Genomic DNA, 25,157 nt, shown 5'->3' with positions numbered 1-25,157 from the left:
GCCTCCATTTTGTCAGCTATAGAATGGAGATATGTACTTACCTCATGGGTTGCTGAATATTAAATCCAATAATATAAACAGTACTCTCACTGTTATTGCTGTTTAGTAGTACTTTCTGCCACCTTGTCACTTTGCTGTTTCTCACTGACCTGGGGACATGCTGTGCACAAATCTGCCACCTCCTGCGCATAGGTCTGGACTTTTCTGTCACTTCAGATTCCACCTCCTCCCGAAAAGCTCTTCCTGGCCACGCCCGCCTACAGGGTTCCCTTCCTCTGGCCTCCTTAGTCGCATTTATGACACTGCAAGAGGCTGTAGTAATTACGATAACACCAGGAATAAGAGTGAACTCTTCTCAATTTTTCACACATTTGAATTTACTTAGCTCCCATGACAATTCAGCAAAGTAGGTACTGCTGTCGTCATCCCCATTTTATGTATGAAGAAACCGAGGCGAGGAGAGGTTAAAAGAAGAACTTCCTCAAGGTCACTCCAGCAGCTCGGGAATGATGGAGCTGGGATCGGGACACAGGCAGTCTGAGGCCACCACCCACCCCCTCAGTGACTGTGTCATGCTTCCCCCTTCCCTTTCCCAGATGCCTGGCTGGGAGGCAAGACCTGAAGCTTGGGTCTCCCTTCTACCCCTGACTGCTCCCTGCACCCACCAGCAATCAGTCACTGCTGTGCAGTGACAGTCCCCAGGTCCTTGCCTGCTCCCAGACCCCCGAGGTGGACGGATGGAGAGCAGAGAAAGCACTGAGGGCTGGGTATCCCTGCTCTAAAGCAGAGCTGCACGGGGGTGGGGGAGTGTGTGCAGGAGGGATTTGGCGGTTGTTCTGATGTCAGCAGCAGGCCTGCCTGGTTAGCACTTTCCAGCACTGAGGGTGGAGAGCAGGCTGCTGGGTGGCATCAGGGGAGAAGAGACATTTGAATGAGCTATCTCCACAACCAGGTTGCATTATTTAGGAGGTTAGGGGCAGGTGGGAGGCTGTCTGGATTCACTTTTGTGAGCCCTCCAGCTGGTGTGGCCCATGCTAAAATTGGGAATGCATGTGGTGGGCTTTTGTCTGGAAACTCTAGTCCTCCTCCACAATGTTCCCACCTCAGGGCTCTTGGGTGCTGCAGGCGTCCTTCCCTCAGGCTGTACCAGTTGCCAGCTCCATTGCTTTCGAGCTCATTCTCTGTTACTTGCCTCCAAACAAGCTCCAGGGGGTGCTTCGAGGACATTCCATCTTAGCCTCTGCCTCCCTGAGAAGGATGGGCATGGTAGCAGCTCTGGCCAAATATTCCAGGAGAGTTCAACATTTGTTCAGTTTTCAGACCTTGGTGCCTACCATAGGGCCTGGTGTGGAGTAGGTGCTCAGGTAATAGTGGTTGAATAAGTACACAACCAAGGGGGGAGTGGATTTGGAGGGGAGAGCCTGGGGAGGCTGACATGGGAACAGATCAACAGGAGGGCGGTGGGTATTGAGGCAGGCTCCTGGCTCCATCTGTAGTCCAGTAGAAGCCACTTGGCCTTTCCATAGCCTTAGTTTCCCCACTTGTGCGGCAGGCCTGCTTTGGACAGGGCTGTTGTGGAGACCAAAGAGATATGGGATGATTAGGTGCTTTCTCCACTACTCTGAACTTACTTCAGGTTAAGGGTTCATACTGCAAAAACCCTGGTATATGTTTTTTTGTGTCTATAGCCTAGGCGATTTCTCCTATTTAATGAGGAGGATTCTAACTTAGTGGCTCTGACTCTGGAGCCAGGCTGCCTAGATGTGCATCTTGGCCCACCACTTCTTCACTGCTGATCTTGGGCAAATTACCTGATAGCTGTGGGCCTCAGTTTTCTCATTAGTCAAATAGAGGTATTGTCAGAGCATTTACCTCACAGGGTTGTTGTGAAGATTCAGTAACATAAATCATCTAAAAAGTACCTAAAGTAATGCCTGGGACATAATCATGGCTTGTACCCTTTGGCTGTTATTATTATTGTCTCATTTTATACTTGCAAATGTTGTCGGTACTATGATCGTAACGCTATTTGACAGATGAGGAGACTGAGGCGTAGAGAAGTTGTCTGATACAGTACGATCTGTGTAAGGTCCTTAGCCCAGGGTCTGGCACATAGTAAGTACTCAGTAAATATTAGTGTCTATCATGAATTATTCTTAATAACTACATTTAGTATCATAAATATTGTTATCAATAATGATCACAGCCACAGCTGAGAAGTAGCAGAGCCAGGACTAAAAGCCAAGTCTTCAGATCGTTCGCCTGTTATTCTTCCCACTCACTGTACCCCAGAACCTCTATGCTCTGAGGTCTTAACACAGCCATTAGACCACTGTTTTGGGTTCTCCTTCCCTTCACCCCACCATGGCCTGAGCATGCCTGTCATCACCCCTGCCCCGACCCTCTCCTTTGTGCTCCTCATCCTGGCCCTCCCTTTGGCTGCTGCAGGGCTCTGGGGCGGGCTTGTGTCTGTCTGCTGGCTTCCAGAGGGAGAGCAGGCCCCACCTGAGGGGGCTACTTCTCTCAAGCCCATTTCCTTTCTGTCAGAGACAATTTTCTCTGGATCTCAGGGTGGGGCCAGGCTCCTCCAAGGCATTTCCTGCACAGGAGTTTATATTTGGCCTCAGCAAAAGGAAAGGGAAGTAGGACTAGGAAGTGGGGGTGGGATGTAGATGTGGTGTCCCAGGGTCAAAACGGGCGAGTGCCAAGACTTTGCAGGCCAGGAGAGGGAAGCACATAGCCCTTCTCTCAAGTGAGCTTGGATGCCCTCACGGGAGCTTGGGATGGGAGAACTAAGTGCTCCTTGAGGCCAGAATGCCTCCACCCTCAGGCAGAGTTCATTTTCCCTTCTCATATCTCTGGGTCTTGGTTCCTGGCTATGTGGCTTCTGCCCTGGGGCAAGGTGGGTTGCCAGTCAGCCGGTCTGCTGGGTCGCAGGTGTGTGTTCAGTTCTGTGTCCTCACTATGGGGATACCAGAGGAGGGGGTGCAGTCAGAGGTCTGCACCCTGTTGAGTTGGGAAGCAGAACTTCTTATCTAGGTGTTGCAAGAATATTCAGTAGCCCACACCACACAGCAGTGGGGATAATGAGACCCAAAGGACCCCAGTGCGGTGGAGCTCCGTTTGAATGGGGGAGACAAGAGTTATGTGCTGCCAAGAAGGTACGGGAAATGCTCTGGGGGCCACTTCATTTAACTAAGCCATTGGGTGCTAGGGGGTCGGTGAGAGGTCAGGGAACGAAGGCTTCATGGGAGGTGGTGTTTGACCTCCGTCTTGATGAGTAATAGGAATTTGAAGCTTCGAGCCAGGCTGGGTCTAGAGTGTGGAGGTGGAAAACAGTCTGACGTCTGCCCTGGGCAGTGGGCAGTGGGCAGTGGGGAGCCCATTAGGTTGCAGAGTAGGAGAGTTGCCAGGTCAGAGCTGGGCTCTTGGGAGAAGAAGCTGGCAGGACGACCTGTTGAAAGGAAAGCCTGGAGGCTGGGAACTTAGGGCATGGTTGGGCATGGGAAACTGTGACCATTGGATGGAAAAATTGATAGGAGTTGGTGGCTAAATACACGAGCGGAGAGAGGACAGACCAGGCTGACTGGAGGTTTAAGCCTCAACGTTTGGTGCCTTTGGAGGCAGGAAATCCGGAGAGCTGGATTGGGAGGGAAAGATGGGTTTGTTCTTGGTCCCTACAGAGGGTCCTCTCTTGAGTCTCCCAGAAGAGAACGTGCAGGAGAGGCTCCCCTCTCTACCGAACCAGCCACTGCCAATTACACATACTTCTGTTCTGGTTCTAGATTTTGGTGAGTGGCCATTAGAAGATGGGGAAACTGCAACTTAGACAGAGGTACTGGCTTGCCCAAGGTCACCCGACAAGTTCCTAGTGGAGCTAATTAAGGCCAGACCGTTGTTCTCCTGACCTTCAATCCAATATTCTTTCCACCCATACCACAGTGGAGAGCGGTTCCATCTGCCCCAGACCGGTTAGGCTGGCATCTCTTGCCTCTAGGCTCCAGGCTGGAAGTGATGGAGTAGCACGTGGATTATTAAAACACCTGTCTTTCCTTGTCACCATGACCTTGTCAGAGCACCTGGGACAGGATCCCCTGAGGGCAAGAAAGCTAATGGAGCCGCTGCGGCAGAGCGCGTGACAGCTTTGACCTTCGCTTTCACAAGGAAGCCCTGGGCCAAGCAGGAATGTCAGCTGCCTGCTTTGGCTCTGCTACATCAAGTGCTTGCCTAGGAGACCACAGGCTGGGCCAACCCTGGACCCAAATTGTCAAGCAGCCCCAGCAAGCCAGAGGTCTCGGTTAGCCACAGGGCCCTTATGACCCTCCTCCATTTACAGCTGCATACTAGAGCTCAGGCCACAGTTTCTGTTTGTGTGTGGGAACACAGTGGAGGGTTCGTTGTGTCACTTCCATATTTATAAAAACTCCAAAAACGAGAACTGTCACCTCCCCTTGGCTGACCCTGCAAGGGGTCCACAGTGTCCAAGGACAAGGGACCTCCAGTGAACACTGTATCCATTCTTCACCTCACTCCTCAGGACATCCCCAAGGTGGGCTGGGGATGCCTGGAGGTACCTGAGGCCCCCAGGTAAGGTGGAAGGAAAGTGCCCCTCCTGGTCTCGCACTTCAGGTCTGGAGTCAGCCTTTCTTTCATTGTGGGAGGTGTCCTTTGCACTGTAGGATGTTTAGCAGCATCCCCGGCTTCTCCTTGGCAGATGCTAGCAGCATCCTCCCCAGTTGTGATGACCAAAAATGTCTCCTGACATTGCCAAAGGTCTCCTGGGGCCGGGGGGAGGGTAAAATTGTCTCTGGTTGAGAATCCCTGTGGCCCTGTGGCCATGACATGGATATGGAGTGTTAAGGAGGGAGGGCCGCGTGTGTGAACCTGCTACTGGCTAGCAAGATGATTCGATGTCTTCATTTTGTTGCCACCCAGTCCCACAGTACTGTATTATCCTGGGCCATTTGCCTCGGTGGTGCCCCACTTGTGATGGGGAGGCTCCAGAAGTGCTGCTCACATGGGCCCAGGGCCTTGGCCTCCCGCCGTAGCTCCAGATGAGAGACCAAGGATTGCATCCGAACAGGTGCAGCAGGGGCCCCGAGTTCTGACCTAACAAGCCAGAGGCTGGTCAGTGTCCAGCACTGTCAAGCTCGGCGGCTTGACTTCGGCAGCCCTTGCTGCGGCTCCCCTCCTGCGGGGGTTGGAATGTGGGATGAGAGCTATTTTGGTCTCAGTCTCCCTTCCTCCCTCTCCCTCCCTCCCCTGGAACAATCTAGTTAAAGTTGTGATTCCAGCTAAGAGCAGCAGGAGCAGGAGAGATGATGGGTGCACCTGACCTCCCAGCGGACAGTGCATGGTAGACCCCCCTGAATGTCCGCTTCAAGGTCAGGAGGGGAAGGCTCGGCAGTCGTGGCATCCGTGACAGCTCTTAGTACCGGCCCTTGTGAAGACCCCTCTCCTTCAGTCCCCCAGAGAGAGAGGTGGCATAGCCAGGTGGTCACCTGTTGCAGCACCTATGCCAGGGTCACTACCAAACTCGAGGACCCCTCTGTGCAAATTCAAATGAAGCACCACCTCGGGGCTGGGTGGGCACTCTTCTCGTGGCCAAGGCCCCTTAGTGTAACCTTACGGGAGGGTGGAAGGAGCTGGTCGTGAGCACTTGGGGCCAACTGAGATATGAGCCCTCTGCTGGAAGGCCAACATCTCCTTCTCAGGCGGGGTCCCTCTCTAAGAGTGGGGGTGGGCAGAGGAACTGAGACTTGCATCAACCAAGAGAAATGATCTGAGAAGCTGTTTGCCAGAACCTGGCATTTCCCAGGTGCAGCAGCAGGACCTGGAGTGGTAGGCGGCCCCTCTGCCTACTTTGGCTACCAGCTTGGCTTCACAGAGCCCACCTTCGGAACTTGGGTTGTCACATAGACAGCTGCCTCCCAGGTCTTTCTTTACCCCTCTGAACACTGGCTCTACCTTCTGGGTTCACTGAAGGTGAGAGAGATCACGCTGGAGACACCCATCCTGCAGTGAGGGCCACAGGGGAGACCCCTTTCCAAACAGGCCACTAAGTAAGGGAAAGGAAACCACGTTTGTTGAAAGCTGCCTCATGGAGTAAGTCAGCTTTGAATAAATTACCTTCACAAACACCCACAGATGTGCCCTCTCCTGTCCTACCACATGCATTCAGATCACTGTTCATTGGGCCCAGAGAGAACACAGGCCAGTGATGAGAACGGGCCTGAGTACAGCCTCCAGCTAGAATCTTCTTAAAGACCTACGCTGTGGCTTTTTAGCTGGTCACGTCTGTTTAGGGCAGCGGTTCTTGATCCTGGCTGTGCTTTCGAATCACCTGGAGAGCTCTCAAAAACATAAAAACTAACTCTATCCCTAGAGAGTCTAATTTAATTGGTCATGATTTAATTGGGGCCCAGGCACTGGCATTTTAAAGCTCCCCAGATTATAATGTGTAGCCTGAGTCGACAGGTGACTGCTCCAGCCGTAACAAGGACACTTTGATCTGGGCCTCTGTGACATCTGCCCATTGCTTGTCCTGGGCCCTGGATCTTGCCTGGTCCCTAGGCCTGGGCTGGACTTTGAGTTGAGAGGGAGCAGGCTGAACCGGGCCTTGGGCAGCAGCTGTCTCACAGCCCACTGAGTGACCAAAAGGTGTAAAGGGCTTGAGTTCCCCAACAGTGGTGTGAAGAGAAGTGGGGGGCGGGATTGGTGAGGGAAGAGAGTGGCTGGCTGAGGCCTGAGCTCTGGCAGCTTTGTTGCCGATTGCCTTTTATTCTCCTTCTAGCTCACTTACTTTCTCACTTTACACCTAGGACACAATCTGAACTGAACTTTAAAGACTGTGAATACAAATTTCGAGTCTTCTTAACAAAACAGCCCTCTCTGATGATAACTTTCATAGAGCTGCTTTCAGAACCAGACAGAAGCCAACCAGATGCACACAGTAACCTCAGAGGTAGGCAGGAAAGCTGTTAGTCCCCATTTTGTAGATTTGGAAACCAAAGCTTAGAGAGTAAAGCAAGTTGCCTAAGATGACTTAGGCAGCAAGTGGGGGAGTCAGCATGATTGGAAAAAGCTTTTTCTCCAACTCAGTTATCATCTTTGGGCCTTATTGTATTTCCTCAGTGGAAAACACTGCTGCCCTTTTCCTGGGTGCATAAACTCTTCCCTCATTCATGTAGCATTTCTCAAAAACAGAAGCCCTGCATTTCTCCTCATTCTATCCATCTTTGCATAGAAAAATGTGCCATGCTAAGAGGATCCCTGGACGTGGCCTGTGGAAGTGTAGGTGTAGATGTTGTCATTGACCCCCGAGACAATCCGCTGCTGCTTGGCTATTCCTTCTTTGTCACTCCCTCTGGGAGACCTGTGGGTGTGGCCCTGAGGCCTGATTTGACTCTGGAGCTTTCTAGTATGTTGTCTCCCCCAACCCTTAAGGGGATCAGTTGGGCTCCTCCGCAGGGAGAGAGTCTGGGGTTAAATCTCAGTGGAATCCAGCTGAGTGCTGTCCCTGACCTGTCCTGGCATATCACCCTAGCCTTGGCCAGCACATGGCCTGCAGGACACAGTGGTTGAAACGGCTGGAATCTGCACATCTGGACACAGAGGCAGGACCAGGGGCCACAGACATTCCTCCATCACTCGCCTCAGCCTGCCCAGTGTCACTCTTCCCGGCAGGCACATAAGGCAATCCTCAGTCTGGGCTGCCTGGGCCCCAGCCCCAGGTGGATTGACTCTCCTGGGCGTAGGTGGTCACTCCTGGCCCCGGCCTGGGCAGGCTGGGATGGGCGGGAGGGACAAAGCAAAGCACCTTAGCTCAGCCCTTAATCACCAAGACCTATGTCCTTGACTGCCCCATCTGGGAGGGAGCCTCAGGGCCTCTCAGCCTTCCACGAGGTGGTGTATTGTCAGGAACCAATGTCCCTGACATCCTGTTGGGTAATAACCCATTACATTCTCCAGATTCCTGCCACGGAGGGCTGCTGGGGATTCATTCGGAGCGCCCTGCTTCTAACTCCTTGGCTCCTTTGTCTGTTGGAGCTATTGTGGCCTCTTTGAAACTTCTGCCTCTTAATCTCACTTCCTTGAGCCATCTGGCTCCAAGTCTGACAGAGATATAGATGCAGCCACTTTCCAGACCCAGAAGAGAACACTAGCTGAGTCTCTTTCTCCCATTCTCTCTTTTTCCTTGGGACCCTTCAGTCAGTGTGGGGAAGGAACTCTCTGATGAATGCTTGGTACAGTGTGCCAGGTGCTTTTACTCTCTGGTATTTTATTTAATGTTCTCAGTAGCTATTAGAAGTGGATTCTATTATTCTCATTTTACAGAGGAGAATACTGAGTCAGAGAGAGGTTAAACAACTTGCCCAAAGTCAGAGAGCTAGTGACTAACCAGGATTGGAACTCAGACTTGTAACTCCACTAGACCAGAAGGGGCAGAAAAAAGCTTGGGGGCCTGGAGTTGCTTCCTTTGAGTCTAAGCCCTTTGTTTATCTGGCATCTGAAGGAAGGTGCCATAATCCAGTGGAAAGAGCGCTGGACCTGGAATTAAAAGATCAGGGTCGTAGTCTCAGTTGTGACACTTAACTCTGTGACTTGGTAAAGTCCCTTGGGCCCTTTCCAGTCCATACTGTATCTTTTACAAAATACTGATTTGGAGAGTCTCACCACAGATCAATTAAACGGGCCTCCGGGGACGGGGCCCCAGGGGATTGGTATTTTTACAAAGCTTCCTAGCTGACTCTAACGTGCATCCAAGGGTGAAAAGCCCTGAGCTAGGTGATTTATGCCAGCGCTTCTCAAACTTTAATGTGCATGCAGATCATCTGAGGACCTAGTTAAATGTAGATTCTGATTCAGTAGGCCTGGGATTCTGCCTTTCTGACAAGCTCCCAGGTGATACCAGTGCTGCTGGTCCAGGGATCACGCTTTGAGTAGCAGGGGCTAGAGGCCTCTACATAGGAATGAAAAAACTGGGCGCCCACCTGAGCGAGCTGGTCCCCTTCCCGCCAACCCTGGCCAGGGCCGCTGCCGAGCATTAGGGGAGTGGGCAGCCTGCCCCTCTCCCACGGGACTTCTGACTCAGGCAGGAGGCACAGATGTGTAAGATCAGGACTTCATCACTGCACTCTTCCGCCACCTCCAGGCTCAGGAAGGGCTGTCAGATTCCTCTCTCCTCCCCCTCCTCCTCCTTGTTCTGCCTCTAGCCACGAGTGACCGAGGGCTGCAGTGGTCTTCAAGGGTGTGTTCTTGACATGCAGACCTGTTCCTGGGGAGTGGCTCCTCTGCCTTGGGTGGCCATTCTAGACCTGTGGCCCTTTAGGGGTCACTGTCTCCTTCTGTGCCTGCCTTCCTGGAAACTCGGACCTGGTCCTTCCTTTGGCACCTCCCCTTTGTCCTAATGACAGGAAAGCAGAGCTGGTTGCCTGGAGGGGCTCTGAGGACAGGGATGGGCCTTTTCCCGGGGGGGAATGGTAGGAGCAGGAGACAGGGAAGTGGCTGTGGCAGCCGGCTCAACTGTCCTAGCAGCGAAACCATGTCCCTCAAATGCTGCCTGGGCTGGTGTGAAGTCCCTTTGGGCTACTTTGACCACATCCCGAGATCATCACTGGCCTAGAGACCTGGATCATTTCCTGGGCTTGCGTTGCCCCCTGCCAGAGGGGCTGAGGTATTGCTAGCTGGGCTCTGCGGGAACAAACACTTTGCAGTACCTCTCAGAGGTCCTGGTGATTCCTAGATTTCTATCGTAGGTTAGAAGGTTGTAGTGACATAAAACACACACATGTGCACACAGGTGCAGGTGCAGGTGCATGCACAGACCGAGGGGCCTGTGGGGGAGTGTGCGCGGGTTCATGGTCCCATGCTGATCTATGTGGATCGTGGACATGAGCAAACTTGGCTACAGTTACATGCAGAGACAGATGCTGGGACAGCAGCGACCAACGCACGTGCTTTCAGAAATGCACAAGTGTTCATCCCCGCCCCACCCGTTTGCCCCCAAAGCCCTCAGGGGCTCCAGAAGCTTCAGAGCCTTCTCTTCTCCCCATCGAATCCTCATCAGTGTGCGACCCTTGAGGAGCCTGTTATTTCTTCTGACCGACTTCCACCTTCCCACACTGTTCCCTCCCTTGTCTACCCACCTAGCATCTCTGAAATACATTTTTCTCCTTTAACTTATGATTCCTGGCTACCAGAATCTCATCTTGGGTTTCCTTGTGGGAGAACACTGGGGAGAGATCTCTTCCTGTCTTGGAGAAACCCCCCCCGCCCAGTCTCCTTGGAGTCTCCTGGTCACAGGCACTAAGGAAGGAGAAGAAATGTTGGGGGCAGGACTCCGTGGGCAGAGAAGCTCAGCTGAGCCAGCAGCCTCTCTGTGCCCCCAACCACAATGCCAGGCCCCATGTTCCCAGCCCCACTGCTTCCTGGCACCACCTGCATAGGGAACTGGGCAGTCCCAGGGCTCTGCTGCAGGTACTCAGCCTACCATGGCCAGGAGGACCTCCTTTGTGGCTTCAGTCCGGCTGCAAGTCTCCACTGAGGCTGGCAGGGGTGCCCAACTCTGTGCCAGGCACTGTCAGAGCAGAGGTGGAAAGCTAACCCAGCCATTGCCCTCCAAGACTCCCATAGGCCAGCACTGTCAGCTTGGCAAGCAGCACTGAGTTGTGCCACAAAGAGGCCAAGCCGCGGGAGAGTGCCGGAACAGTCCTGGGAGGCCCCGTGGGGAGGGAGGGCTGGGACTTGGTGAATGGTGGGGGAGGGAGCGCACTGGCGAAGCTGCCATGTTAGAAGGGGTGAGAACCCTGAGCAGGAGTCAGGCTGAGCTTGGACTCCAGCCCCTGCACTCTGCTTTGTCAAGTGCGAGACTTGTAGACGAGCCCTTCCTTTCTGAGCCTGTTTGGAGATATGTAAAATGGGCATATTAAAATCTGCACAGCTTATGGTGTGTGTTAAATGAGATTTGCTTATCAGAGTGCTGGGGAATGTTAGGTATGATGATAGGGGAGAGAATAATAGCTGTCGAACATTGTGTATCCCTACCTGTACTAGGATGGTCAACCTGGGTCATGGAAGTGGGTAGCTCCCCGGGGGTGGTGGGAGGTGAAGACACAGCAGTGGTTTCTTCCCCTGGCACTATTCCTTGACCCCAGATGTTCCTGGGAGTTGCTGCTGCTGGTGGTCTTGTTCTTGGGCAGGGGTGGGAGAGTGGGACGGGGATTGGGACAGGCAGGTAATGAAGCATAAGAGAGGTGTCCCAGCACATCCCGGGAGTAGGGCTTGGGGAGCATAGGGGAAGTCCTAGCTGTGACATGGCGTGAATGTGCCAGCCCGGTTGTGCCTTTGTTGTCATTTCTAGGTCACCAGAGCTATAGGTACCTCCCTACTGGAGGTGCAGGGGCGCACACCAGGGTGGCTTGGCGCCAGCACCCCCTAATCTCCTTTCTCTGTCTCTCTCCCCCTCATCTGTTTTAGAAGCTGAGGCCAAAAACGCATGCAGGTGGCTCCGAGCGACAGGATTCCCTCAGTATGCTCAGCTTTTTGAAGGTAAGGCCACTCAGTGGCTCCCCTCCCCCACCCCCAAACTTGCCTTATCCCTCCATTTTTCAGCTGGAAAATGGGGTCCCTCAGATCTTTTCTTCAACCACACAAAAAGCTGCGTACCCTGGCCCTGCTCCCGTAGTTACAACCTCTCTCCTGCACCATCCTGTCCTCTCTCCTACACCATCCTGTCCCCTCTCCTGCATGCTCATCAGCTCTCACAAGCTCTGCAGTCACCCATGTGTTAAAGTATCTTGTCTCAAGCCGGGCCGCTGCTTTGTACCACCACATCTGCTTTGTACTGTTTCTGAGAACCCTATTTACATAGATGCAACACGGAGGGTGCACCCTGGCAGCCCTGCTTTCACCTTCCCTCCCCATGGCCTTATTTCTTTGCTTTCCTTCATTTTTCTGTTTTCCTCTAGAGTTGTTCATACTTGCTGTTTTCAGTTCCCCTCTTCTTCCCACACCCCCACTGTACACTGGCTTCATCCCTACCTCGCCAACAAAACAGCCCTTGTCAAGCTCACCAGAGATCTCCATGTGGTCAAATTCAGCGGTCACTTCTCAGTCCCGACTTAGTCTCTCAACAGCATTCAACACAGTTGGCCACTCACTTCAGCTCCTAGAATGTCCTCTTCTCCTGGCTGTCTCTCTGGCTGCCGCTCTCAGTCTCCTTAGCTGACTCGGCTTCCTCTAGCAGCTCCTAGTTGTTAGGGTGTCCCAGGGCTCCATCCTGGCCCCTCTTCTCGCTCGACGTTTCTCTCCCAGGAGAACCTTGTCCAAGTACCATGTATATTCTGATGACTCCCCAATGCCTCTCTGTCCAGACCTCAGTCCCAAGCTCCAGATTCACCTCTTCAACTCCGAATTCAGTATCTCTGCTTAGCCGTCTGACAGACGTCTCAGATGGCACCACCTGATGGCACCACCACCACTTAAGCCCCACATCCAGGCACCATCCCCCATTCCTCCTTTCCTTTGTCCGCATGTCTAACCCTCCAGCAAGTCCCTTCTCCCTCCAGAATCTATCTTGAATCCATCCCCTTCCTACCACCTTCACTGCCACATTGGTGTGACCCGCTCGCCTGGCCCAGTGCTACAGCCTCCTTTCTGAGCTCCGTCCTCAACTCTGAATGCACAGCAGCTGGAGGGACCCTGGGAGTGCAGGCCTGACCACATTACTCCGTTACTCTGCTCTGTGTTACTCCTCCGCTGGCTTCATAGCACACCCAGGATGAAGTGAGCGTCAGCACTTTGTTCCCGCCGACGAGACTGCATCACCCAGCTTCCACATACTTCTCCCTGCTTTGCTCTCTACTCTCTGGGCTCCTTTCTACCACTTGCCCACACCAGGCTCTAGCCCTCCTTGGAGCCTTAGTTTGGGTCCTGCCTGGGACTTTCTCCCAGGCTCTTTGCACGGCTGGCCCCTTCTCGCTCTTCAGGGCTCAGCTCAGAAGTCACCACCTTAGCAAGGCCTCTCTTTACCCCGTCACCCTGGCTCATGTCTTTGCTAGCATTTATAACTGCATAGTTTGTTTCTCTCACATATTGTTCACTGTCTGTTGCCCCTGTGACAACGTAAACTCCATGTAGGCTTCGATCATTTTAGTCTCATTCACTGTTGTGTCCCCAGTGCCTGGCACAACGTCGATGCTCAATTAATAATAGTAAATGAGTCCATGGGCTTGTTTTACCAGTAAGGCAGAGAGGTGTGGGATTCGGGGATGCTCCTTCCTCTTCCCCCACTCCTTCCTCTTTCCCTTCCTCTTCCCAGACCCCAGGGAGTGGGTGCCCTTGCCCTGAGAAGTAGGCGAAGCGAGTTGTTGTTTGGCCGCACATGCACACTGTCCTTCCTCTCTCCCTGGTCTCCCCGGTTCACCTTGGGTCAGGGAAGAGGTTCCCTGTCTGAGCAGCCCAAGGTGCAGAGGGGACTGGAGGAGCTCACATGGGCTCTTGGCAGCCACTCAGGGCCTCGAGCCTGCCTTCCCCCATGGACCTGCCAAAACTGACTGATGGGTCCTCTTGTCCAGGTTGACCCTCCTATCCTTTCCTTGACCTTCCCCCAACGGCCAACCATGAGCTCCCTGGGCCCCTCCTTTGCTGCAGCCTTTCTCCCGCTCAGCTCTCGCCTGCCTGCCTCCCCACTTCCTGGGCCCCCTTCTTCTCGCTCAAGGGTCGCTGGCACTGAGTTTCTAACCTGCCACCCTCGACTCATCTTGGCTTTTCTCTGGCATACAGAAGGTTCGTTTCCTGTGGATATTGGCTCTGTGAAGAAGGACCACGGTTTTCTGGACGAGGACTCTTTGGGGGCCTTGTGCAGGTAGGGGTGCTAAGGGCCAGACCTGGGAGGTCAAGGGCCTGGCTTGGGGCTTCCTCATGGGAAAAAGGACTATTAACAAAGCTCATCTGCTGCAGTCAACGCTGTTCACTCTGTCTGCTGTGTCTGTGACATCCTCACCCACCCAGGCACTAGAAAGCCAGGGTCTAGCCTTGATTCTTTTTTCCCTTCAGTTAGAGCCTCCAAACGTTCCTCTGATTTGTCCCCTGTCTACTTGTTTGAGGCCAAACCACGACTTCTTGGATTCATCCTCCTAACTGGCCTTCCTGCCTTCCAGCTCTGCATTCCCCTCCTTGCTCTGATCCAACGTCCCTATAGACACCAGAGTCAGCTTCCCAGTGGGTGTTCCTCTGCTTCAAATGTCTCCCTGTCCGCAGGGAGAAGTCCAGAGCGTTTTTAGCCTGACACCTGAGGCCTTTTGCAACCTGGCTTTGACTGACCTTATCAGCCTCAGTCCTCCCCTCACATACGCACTGGTCTGTTTATTGACCGTTTCCCTCTCTACATTGGCACAGGCTCTTATCGGAGCCTGGTGTATGAGTCCCTGTTTCTCTCTCCCTCTGAATCCTATTTCTGTTCTCCAGCAAGTCTTCCCTGACCGCATTCCCCTGCCTTCATGGAAGTTCCTTGTCCCACCCGCTGTGTGCCTGCTGTGCCTTCTTTCTACTCTGTTTCTGAACATGTCCCATCTCTGTAGTGGGTTTTTCCACATCTGTATGTTCCAAGAGGGCAGAGCCCATAATCTCCACAGCATCATGCCTGGCACTGAAACCTTCATGAACACGGGGACTTGGGAGAAGTTTTGATGTCTTGGGCACGCAAAGCAGTGGGTGGCATCTTGGGAGTGTCTTGGCAGGCTATGCCCTGCAGGCTCTGGGGCTTGGGACCCTTGAGTGAACCCTGCTTTGTTTCCTTGCAGGAGGCTGATGACCTTGAACAGTTGTGCCTCGATGAAACTGGAGGTTCATTTTCAATGCAAGCAGGTGAGTCAGGACAGGAGTAGGCTCTGTGGTCTTGAGGTACCATGGGGAATCCAGGTCAAACAAAAACCACTTATGAAACTAGCTCCAGTGTCCTTGTGAGTCTGGGCTGTCTGGAGCGGTGCCTTGCTCCAGCCTGAGAGTGGGGTGTAGGGGGCTGTATGAGGCTGTTGGGTTTTGGTGAGCCTGGTCTCAAAGTTGGGGTGTGAGAACAAGCACCTTGGCCCGCAGCCTTACCCACCCCCCTCAGCCCACCCCTCCCTCCTGGACTTACTAATAACCTGACCTAGTGATGGCCGTCCCTCAGGGAAATCCATCTGCCTACACTGCCCTGTGATGGCAAAAATTCCTTGACTAGGGAGCAGAGACAGAGTAATGTGATGGAAAATCATGGCCTGTATGGTCTTAGAAGTCAGGATCCCAACCTCACCCCACAGGGTCTTACCCCACTGAGCCTCATTTTCTCCATCTCTGCAGTGAATTGGGGGTGGCATTAATAGCCTCCAAAGGCCTTTCTGACTCCGCCAATCTGGGATTGTAGAAATGGAGAGGGCTCTCGGTCTGCATGTAGCCCTGGAATGTGGGCCGGATGAACCCATCTTTCCCTGGGGTCAGGCTTTGTGGCTTTTCTCTGGAGCTTTTTCTGCCAGAGTCCTGCCATCTCCAAGTTGCCAGAGCACTGGCCCGGGAAGCAGGAGACACCTGGCGGCTGGTCCCAGCTTTGCACTGACTTTTCAGTGACCTTGGACAAGCCTCTTCCCCTCTCTGGTCCTCAGTTTCCCCACTTTGCAAATTAGAAAATCTAAAATACCCTTTCTAGCTCTGCCATTCTGGGATTCTAATCTAAGAGTATAGGCTACAGATTCACTGGGAGGCTGCTGAGAACAGGAGGTCAAGATGCTTGGATTATATTATAATATAATTTATAATAATAATATTATAATATAATATAATAATATAATTATATTATAACCCCGGCTCTGTCACCAACTTCCTGCAGACATTGTATGACCTTGGGCAAGTGGCTTCTCATTTGTTTGGGTTTCCCTATCTGTAAAATGGGGAGGAATTTGATTGATCAGATGGCCACCACCCTCCATCTGGGCTTCCTCCATGACTCCTAGCTTCTTCTGGCAATCCCAGAGCCAGTTCTCCCCTCCTAGGATGTGTTCTCAGCCAGAGAGCAGGGCCCTTTGCCCCAAAGTCCCCCAAGAGTTTGGAGGCAGAGAGTGGAGCCCAAGCAAGGGCTCGTGGGCTGGACACCTCTGACCCCACCCTGTGGCACCCTTCCCAGAATGAAGACTCAGAGGAGGAAGAGCATTGTACCATCAGCAACCACTGGGCCTTCCAGCGAGAAAGTAAGCGCTGGTCTCATGTGGGCTCCTCTGACCTGCTGGCCCCACCGAGCCCGGGCCTGCCAGTGACCTCCAGCTGTGAGAGCGTCCTCACTGAGCTTAGTGCCACCTCCCTGCCAGCCATCACTGTGAGCCTACCACCTGAGCCAGTGGACCTGCCCTTGCTAGGCTGTGCTCCCAGCCCAAGTGGCCGGCCCTTCCTCAGCCCCACTCAGGACCAGAAGACTCCACAGGACAAAGCCAAGAAGCACCGTTCCCGGAGCTTCCTCAAGCACCTTGAGTCTCTGAGGCGGAAGGAAAAGGGTGGCAGCCGGCAAGTAGAGCCAGAGCGTAGCTCAGCCACCTTGGAGAAGGCCACCAAAGCCGCCTCTTTCCGAAGTCGCCGTGGCTTCCTCTACAGGGCCAAGAACCGGGCAGCCACCTCAGCCAGCGGCAGTGGCACTGAGACCCAGAGGGCCTGGGAGGCCTGGCCTGTGGCCACATCCCAGCATCCTCAGCGGGCACACTGGGGTGACTGCCTGGTGCACGTGCCCAGGGACCACAAACCAGGCACGTTCCCTCGCTCCCTGTCCATCGAGAGCCTGTGCCCTGAGGATGGACACCACCTGGCAGATCGACAGCCAGGTAGCTGCTGGGGCTGTGAAGGGCGCCGGGGCTCCTGTGGCTCCACGGGCAGCCACGCCAGCACCTATGACAACATGCCTGAGCTGTACCCAGCTGAGCCTGTCCTGGCTGGTGCCAAGGCTGAAGAGGAGGAGGAGGGTGGGGACAGCTACACTCACCTGGACGACATCCTCCAGCACGTGTGGGGGCTGCAGCAGCGGGTGGAGCTCTGGTCTCAGGCCATATACCCAGACCTGGGGCCTGGAGATAAGGAAGAGGAAGAAGAGGAGGCAGCCGCTTCATCAGTAGAAATAGCCACCAGTGGAGTGGAAGGCCAGACCGATGAGGCTCGGGCCCAGGGAGAGGCTCCAGCCCTCAGGGAGTCCTCAGCCCTGGGCCAGGCGGATGTCCAGCCAGGAGTCCCGGCTCAGGCTCAGGCCCCAGCTGAGGCTGAGCTCCTGGCACTGGCAGAGGCTGGGGCCCCCGGCTTGGCCCAGGATCATGAGCAGGAGGCACATTCAGGCGGGGAACCCACTTCTGCCTCCAGTCTGTCTGTGGAGGAAGGACACTCCATTTCTGACACTGTGGCCTCCTCCAGTGAGCTGGACAGCAGCGGGAACTCCACAAACGAGACTGAGGCCACAGGGTCCCCGGCTGGACTCCAGGCATCAGCACCCCGTGAACGACGAGATTCAGGTGTTGGGGCCTCACTTACCAGACCCTGCAGGTGGGAGTTCAGGGTAGGGGTGGGGCAGGGCTTCTGTTGTCCCCCTCTCTCTCTTTCCCCCATCTCCCTGTCCCTCTCCCTCCCTTCATCTCTTCCCCTACCCCGTTTCTCTCTTCCCTTCCTCTTTCCCTCCTCACTCCCCCAAGCCGATTTCTTCATCGCAAGGCGCAGGGGCAAGTTCTTAGGGGCTGGGTGATTGCCAGCTGGCATCCAGTCCCAGAAGAGAAATAGAAAGAGTAATGGGATCAGGAATCTGGAATGTGAGGTTCAGGACCTGCCTCTGCTATGGCCTTGCGCAAGCTGTGGCTCCTTTTGGGTCTCAGTTGCCCCATGTGTAAATCCAGGGCATCACAGGAGATGGTCTCTGATCCCCAGCTTCACTATTCTGGGCTTCTCAGAGCAGCCCCTCCACTGCAGTCTTGAAAGGAAGGGGGACTGATACTGGTTGCTGGCACTAGATGGGCCTGAGCTCTGTGCCACCCTTCCTGACAGCATCTGGCCGCCGTGCAGCCCTGGAAACCAAGACCAAGCTTTCTCCACCCTGGGGCCCAGCATCAATGCTGACCGTGGTCCCTTCTCCTTGTATATTTTTTCTTTGGGGGGAAAATAAGAAGACCAGAAGAACACAATTTTACTAAGGTTTACTGAAACCTGCTCCTCTGGCCTTCTCTACCCCGTCACCCCTCACCAGGAAGCTCCGTTGGCACAGCTTCCAGAACTCCCACCGGCCCAGCCTCAACTCGGAGTCGCTGGAGATCAACCGGCAGTTTGCCAGCCAGATCCACCTCTTGCACAAGGGCTCACTGCTGCGGCTCACCGCCTTCATGGAGAAGTACACTGTCCCCCACAAACAGGGCTGGGTCTGGTGAGTCCTGGGCCATGGTGGGCGCCAAGCTGCTCATCCAAGTCCTGGATCCCTCTCTGCCCCCACTCCAGGGCCCTGGGAGGGTCACCCTCAGTAGGTGGGTGCAGGCAGGTGGAGCCCCTAGGCCAGTGGAGTGGTGGGGTGCGCCAGGAGGCTGGAGAGGTCAGCGTGGCTCTGGGTGACAAGTGTATGTCTGTGGGAGATGCACATGGGATTCACATGAGTGTGTGCCATGAATGAGGAAGGGTGGGGTGGGGGTCGGGACCCCAGGCCCCCCAGCTATACCTCCTGCATCCCAATTTCCATGCTGCCACCAGGGAGATTGTCCTAATATGCATCTTTGGTGGTCACTCTCCTGACAGATACCTTCCTGTGGCTCCCCATTGCCAGAGAATATGGTCCAGTTTCCTTCCCATCATGATCCTTTCACGTTCCAACCCCGCCTCATCTGTCAGGCTCTTTGGTCTGCCATACCCGAGCAACACCACCAGACAGGCCAGCAGACTAGTCGCCCTTCTCTGAATGCACCATGCTCTTGTTCCTGCCGCCTTGCCTTTGCCCATGCTGTTCTCTCTGCCTGGAATGTCTTTTTCCCATTTATCCTCTTGGACAAGGCCTACCCATCCCTTAAGAGCCAGCTGAATTTCCACCTTCTCTCTGAAGCCTTCCCTGACCCCCTAGGTACATACAATTCCCCTCCCTCATGGGTCTTCCCCTAAGTTCTTGGCCCACTCCTGGCCACATGTATTGTCACTGCCTGTCCATGCCGTCAGCTCCTTGACCAGACTGAGAGCTCCCTGTGTTCCTCTGGGACTCCCTAGGACTGGGCCCAGAGCAGGTGCTCAATGAATGTTGCCTCTGGGGAGATGGCATGTTTCTTACCCTGCTCACCCACACCTGAGTCCCCCAAGACTGCAGACAGAGTCTCCAAGCTGTGTCTGGGCCTACCCCATCCTTGTTCCTGATCTTTTGTCCCTCCCCCAAACAGGTCAGTGCCCAAGTTCATGAAGAGGAACAAGACACCGGACTACCGGGGTCAGCATGTGTTTGGGGTGCCGCCCCTCATCCATGTGCAGCGCACAGGCCAGCCACTACCCCAGAGCATTCAGCAAGCCATGCGCTACCTGCGTAGCCAGTGCCTGGACCAGGTGAGGCCTTCTGGGGAGCACAAAGAGAGATGGTGATGGGAAGGAAGTCCAAGGCTGAGGGATTAGGGAGGGGAGCTTCTCTGGCCTTCCCCCTGGGTTGGGCTAGCCCACCAGAAACTTTTCCTACCCTCAGGAAGCCCCAACAAGGATGGACCCAAAGCTCCCTTCTGCCCGGCTCTGTGCCAGCTTTTTTCTGGCCCAGGCGCATTAGCCCCCACCTTCCAGGAGCCTGCGTTAGCCTAGGTCCTCGTTTTCCTACTCATCTCCGCTAAAGCCACCTTTCTCCTTGGCCCCAAGGCTATAAAAACCCCTCTCTTTGGTTTTGCCATTTCTCTCCTACCCTGCCCAGCAGGAAGCTTGCCAGGCTTGGATGTCTCTGGGGTGGCCTACACTCCTAACACACGGTCTAGGGCTGGCCTCACAGTCTCCCTCCCACCCCTGCATGTCTCCCTCTCTCCCTCCCCTGCGTGGGCCAGGTGGGCATCTTCCGCAAATCCGGGGTGAAGTCCAGGATCCAGAACCTGCGTCAAATGAATGAGACCTCCCCCGACAACGTCTGCTACGAGGGCCAGTCTGCCTATGATGTGGCTGACCTGCTGAAGCAGTATTTCCGGGACCTCCCTGAGCCAATCTTCACCGGCAAGCTCACTACCACTTTCCTACAGATCTACCAGCGTGAGTCGCCTGCACCTATCCTCAGTAACCTGCCAGGTTCTTGGCCTCCCTGAACCCTAGGGCTTGTGGAGGATAAACCTTGTGCAGGCAAGTGTAGCTGCACCCATGAGCTCAGTGGAAGATTTACTATGCCGAGTTGGAGAGACCACATTCCATTCCCCAAACCCATTGTATGGACTGAGGCCCTGAGGAATGGCAGGGACTTCCCCACGCTCATGCTTCACATTACAGCCAGGCTTGATCTAGCACCCAGAGACCTCCCAGAGTCCACCTTCCCCCTCACCAACTTCCCCTTGGGACCACTGTGCCTTCTGCATTCCTGGAAGCAGGCAGCTTGCTGCCAGAGGCTCTCGGGGAATAAGGAAGCCCTTCTGTCTGCCTTCCTCACAGTCCTCCCCAAGGATCAATGGTTGGCAGCCGCGCAAGCCGCCACCTTGCTGCTCCCCGATGAGAACCGAGAGGTGCTACAGACCCTGCTCTATTTCCTAAGCGACATTGCCTCTGCTGAGGAAAACCAGATGACAGCTGGTAACCTGGCTGTGTGCCTGGCACCTTCCATCTTCCACCTCAACGTCTCCAAGAAGGATAACCCCTCCCCCAGGTGAAACAGGGCAAGGCATGGCAGGGCCAAGCAGGAAGGGTTTGGACCCCATTGGCTTTTTGGCCCTGGATGATTGGCACTGCAGTTCCCAGGCATCACCACAAGGGGCCAGCCTGACTCCTCAGGGGCCCTGGGCTGGTTGGATGCTGTGAAGCAGGGTCTTCAAAAGGGCAGCAGGTTGTTTTGTGTTCAGGGCTGGCAAACAGGCTTCTGGGGAGCTTGGCTTGTGCCCTCGTGCCATCCTCTCTTCCTGGCCCTTCCCTCCAGGATCAAGAGCAAACGCAGCCTGGTTGGCCGGCCAGGCCCTAAGGACTTGAGTGAGAACATGGCTGCCACCCAGGGCCTATCACACATGATCAGTGACTGCAAGAAACTTTTCCAGGTGAGTCACTCTAGGCCATGGTGCCTACTTCCCAGACCCGGCAGAACCAACATGCCCGACCTTTGTGCCCTAAGTCAGGGATAGGGCGCATCTTGACACATAATGCTTCAGTGTCCTACTTCCAGCTCTTCCCTACAAAGTTTTTCATCTACCACACTGCAGTAGCCAGGTCTCTCCGCTCCCTTAAAATGAACCTGGCAGACCCCGTAGGCTCTGGGACTGGGCGTCCCTGACTCTGCTGCTTCCCATGGCCCCCAGCCTGGTGTGTGTGTGCTCTCCCAGGTGCCCCAGGACATGGTGCTACAACTGTGTGGCTCCTACAGTGCAGCTGAGCTCAGCCCTCCGGGCCCAGCCCTGGCTGAGCTGCGGCAGGCCCGAGCTTCTGGCATGAGCCTGAGCCTCTACATGGAAGAGAGCGTCCAGGAGCTGCTGCGCGATGCCGCTGAGCGCTTCAAGGGCTGGATGAGTGTGCCAGGGCCCCAGCACACGGAGCTGGCTTGCAAGAAGGTGAGGACCACACTGCCCAGGGTGACCATGGGGCCAGGAGAGGGCAGAGTGCAGGCTGTGTGCAGGGGTCCTCGAGGAAGGAGCTGCCCCCGCCTGTCTCGCTGTGCTTCCGCCTGATACTTGGAGAATGTCAGCCAGCAGGGCGAGGACCTTAAGGAAGTGAGAAGCAAATGAGAGCAGGGCCCTCCCTCAGGGAGCACCTGCCGGAATTATCTTCCCAAAAGCCCACTCCAGACATGTCACTACTTTGAGAGCCTCGCCTGCCATCCCTACCTGCACTGCAGTCACGCTGAGCTCCTCACCTTTCCACCTTTGTGCTTCTGCCTCTGCTGTCCTCCTGCCTGGACCTGCCCCAGGCATTATGTTTCCTCAGCCATTTTCAGCCCCAGCTTGCTATGCCCCTCCTCCATTCAGAGCCTCCAGTCATAGCCCAGGCTGGAGGTGACTTCTCTCTGTCCTTCTCTTGGCACTAGCCGCGTTCTTTCTCGGATTCTGATTATAAGTAACACTACAAGCCCAGGGTTTGCCACGGATAAACCGGTCGTAGTGAAAGCTTCCTTAACAGGGTCAGGGTGAGAAGCTTGCACAGGGCCTGGCACATGCAAAAGGCTCAGGAAGTGGCAGCTTTTGTGGCCATGCATGTGTTCCGCTTCCCACACTAGATGGGGAGTTCCTTGAGGATGACCCCCATATGCAGTTCCAGAAATCCCAAGCGCTGTGCCCACTGCTCGGTAGAGCCTAGTAGGCCTCAGAGAACGTGTGTCCTGTCATCTCTTTGTGCTCTTGAGCAGGCGGAGGAGCAGAAATCTGGAAAGGAGAAAGAGGACAGGGAGCACAGGGCTGGCCTGTCTGGATCTGGCTGGGGTTAGCGGAGTAGTCCTGCCGCCTTCCCTTGTTGGGGGCTGGAGTGAGGGCAGGCCGGGGCCCAGGGGTGGATTGGGAGTTCTCCAGCCCTGACAGCTTCCCCCATGCCCACTCCTGTGGCTCGCAGGCACCGGACGGGCACCCGCTGTGTGTGTGGAAGGCATCCACAGAAGTGGCTGCCCCTCCGGCCGTGGTGCTACACCGTGTCCTGCGGGAGAGGGCCCTCTGGGACGAGGACCTTCTGCGGGCCCAGGTGTTGGAAGCCCTGACGCCGGGTGTGGAGCTGTACCACTACGTCACCGACAGCATGGCACCCCATCCCTGCCGCGACTTTGTGGTGCTCCGGTGAGGGGCTTGAGCTGTCACCCTGCTGTACTTGGGGGACTGGGGAGGTGGGGTGGGAACCGGCGCCAGGAAGCTGAATGTGTGTGTCCCTTCCCCACAGGATGTGGCGCTCTGACCTGCCCCGTGGCGGTTGCCTCCTCGTCTCTCAGTCCCTGGATCCTGAGCAACCCGTGCCGGAGTCGGGGGTGCGGGCCCTGATGCTCACTTCCCAGTACCTCATGGAACCTTGCGGCCTGGGCCGCTCCCGGCTCACTCACATCTGCCGCGCTGACCTCAGGTACCAGGCCACCTCAGCCCCGCGCCCCCCCCCAACCCACCTCTACCCCACGCCCCTGATCCTGGGGAGCAAGTCCTGTCTTCCTTGTCCCTGGCAAGGGCTCCAGGGAAGAACCCACGCCTCATGGCTTCCTGCTTCTACTTTCCCAGAGGCCGTTCTCCTGACTGGTACAACAAAGTCTTCGGGCACCTGTGTGCCATGGAGGTGGCAAAGATCCGGGACTCCTTCCCGACCCTGCAGGCAGCTGGCCCTGAGACAAAGTTGTGAGCCTTGGTCTGGTCCCAGAGTGGCACCACTCAGGCCCCCTGGCACCAACGCAGTGAGGGGGAATGAGAGCAGAGCCGCCCCCGGATGGATGCTGCTTCCGAGGGTAGAGGCAAGGCCATGCGGTCGCCCTTACTTCCCGAAGCTCCTCCATGTGTACAGGGAAGGAAAAGAGAATTTCAGTGTCCTGTCTCCACTCCACCTCCACCCCCAAACCTGTGCTCTGCCCTCCCGAGGGAGAGGAGTCACTTTTGGAGCAGGAAGACGGCTACTGCCCTTCAAGTCCAAGGAGCCACCAGTCAGCCTGAAGCCTTCCCAGCTCCTCCGCCTGCAGGGTGAGAAGGCAGAGAGTAGTGTGTGCTCCTAGCTCTCTGCCATTCTGAAAGGCCAAGCCATCCTGTTTGGTGCTAGGGTCCCTTTGAGTTTGGACAGGAGGTTCTGGTAGTGCCTTTGGGCCCAAAATTGGTCCTAAACTGGTTTTTGCAGAGAATTCGGACTGGAGTGGATAGGCACAGGGCAGAGCACGGGGCAGCCCCCAGCCCCCATGAGCTGGTTGATCTGTGTAAATATGATGCTGATTTTTATGAGGCTGATTTAAAGAGGGGGCGCTGATGGGTCCCAGTAGGTGACATGACGATTTGGGATAGCTTGGGATGTGAGAGTGGGGGGGAACCTTCCTTTCTCAGATCTCAAGAGACCAATGAACCAATCTCCCCTGACTCGGGCCCCATACTTGATCTGCCACTCCCTGGGGTCCTGTGTAGCCATTGGCCACGCGCTGCCATGTCTAGAGGGTAAACAGCCTCGCTCCCACCACACGGGCGGAGCAAAAGCAGATGGTGGTGAGGAGACACTATCTGTGTCCGCGTCGCTCTTCCTGCTCTTCCTGCCTGCGGTAGCAGGCTGATACGACAGTCCCTTCCTCCAGCAGAGACCTGGCCCCTGGTTCAAGCAGCCAGCCAGTCAGATGGAAGTGCAGAATGTCATGTCAGCCTGCTGGGGCTTGATCCGAACCTGACCTCTCCCACCCACCAACCATCTTGGTTCACGTGCAGAGTCAAATGCCAAACGCCAGCTGGTGCTTTATTATCATTTTCGGCTGAATAAACTGGAGTGGGATGGGTTCCAGCCAGTCAGTTGTAATGTGTAAACCTATCTATCTATTTTATTTGTACCTGTAAATACTGTACAGTCAGAATATAAAAAATGTATTTGTGTATATATAGATACATATATACACACACACACACACACACACATCTATATATACACACACGCACACACACACACACACACACACACGTATTCTATGAGTGTACCATAATCTGTTGGGTGGGGGCAGGGGTCTGGAAAGCCTCGGCGGGAAGGGCCCTTAAGATGAGACAGGGGAGGTGGAGAGCATGGTCCATGTGACCCCCCCAGTGGAACAATAAAGCATTCCTACAGATGCACTGCGTCTGTGTGGTTGTCTTTGCTGAGACGATGGGCCAGGGACAAGGGGCAAATTACAATGCAGTTTCGGTGTTAGGGTCAGAGGTTGTGAGCGTTAGCAACGTAGGACTTGAGGGAGGCCGCAGGAGAAATGGGGAAGGGCCTCAGCCTTTCTCTGCGGGAGATGATTGGGGCTGGGAGAGGCAGGATTCTGAGAAGCCAGGGCTTGGGCAGAAGCCGCAAACCCT

At 55.0% G+C, this 25,157-nt stretch overlaps 1 protein-coding gene across 3 annotated transcripts in view; it reads left to right on the top strand.

Annotated features, from left to right (window-relative positions):
• The window catches only part of STARD8 (StAR related lipid transfer domain containing 8), a 71,620-nt gene extending 46,707 nt beyond the window's left edge, over nucleotides 1-24,913 (top strand). For all 3 annotated transcript variants that reach the window (XM_060087214.1, XM_060087216.1, XM_060087217.1), the window contains 13 exons: nucleotides 11,479-11,550; nucleotides 13,786-13,867; nucleotides 14,805-14,868; nucleotides 16,160-17,550; nucleotides 18,242-18,415; nucleotides 19,404-19,563; nucleotides 20,040-20,238; nucleotides 20,629-20,839; nucleotides 21,107-21,221; nucleotides 21,504-21,728; nucleotides 22,720-22,937; nucleotides 23,038-23,214; nucleotides 23,364-24,913. In XM_060087214.1, coding sequence (XP_059943197.1) covers nucleotides 11,479-11,550; nucleotides 13,786-13,867; nucleotides 14,805-14,868; nucleotides 16,160-17,550; nucleotides 18,242-18,415; nucleotides 19,404-19,563; nucleotides 20,040-20,238; nucleotides 20,629-20,839; nucleotides 21,107-21,221; nucleotides 21,504-21,728; nucleotides 22,720-22,937; nucleotides 23,038-23,214; nucleotides 23,364-23,481 — 3,206 coding nt within the window. In that variant the 3' untranslated portion in view covers nucleotides 23,482-24,913. The remainder of the gene's footprint in view (nucleotides 1-11,478; nucleotides 11,551-13,785; nucleotides 13,868-14,804; nucleotides 14,869-16,159; nucleotides 17,551-18,241; nucleotides 18,416-19,403; nucleotides 19,564-20,039; nucleotides 20,239-20,628; nucleotides 20,840-21,106; nucleotides 21,222-21,503; nucleotides 21,729-22,719; nucleotides 22,938-23,037; nucleotides 23,215-23,363) is intronic.
• The last annotated feature ends 244 nt before the right edge of the window (nucleotides 24,914-25,157 follow it).

This window comes from Mesoplodon densirostris, chromosome X, assembly GCF_025265405.1.
Source record: "Mesoplodon densirostris isolate mMesDen1 chromosome X, mMesDen1 primary haplotype, whole genome shotgun sequence".
In the NCBI taxonomy this organism is placed as follows: Eukaryota; Metazoa; Chordata; class Mammalia; order Artiodactyla; family Ziphiidae; genus Mesoplodon; species Mesoplodon densirostris.
The sequence above is the reverse complement of the archived record's forward strand: the minus strand, read 5'-3'. Positions and strand labels throughout refer to the sequence as shown.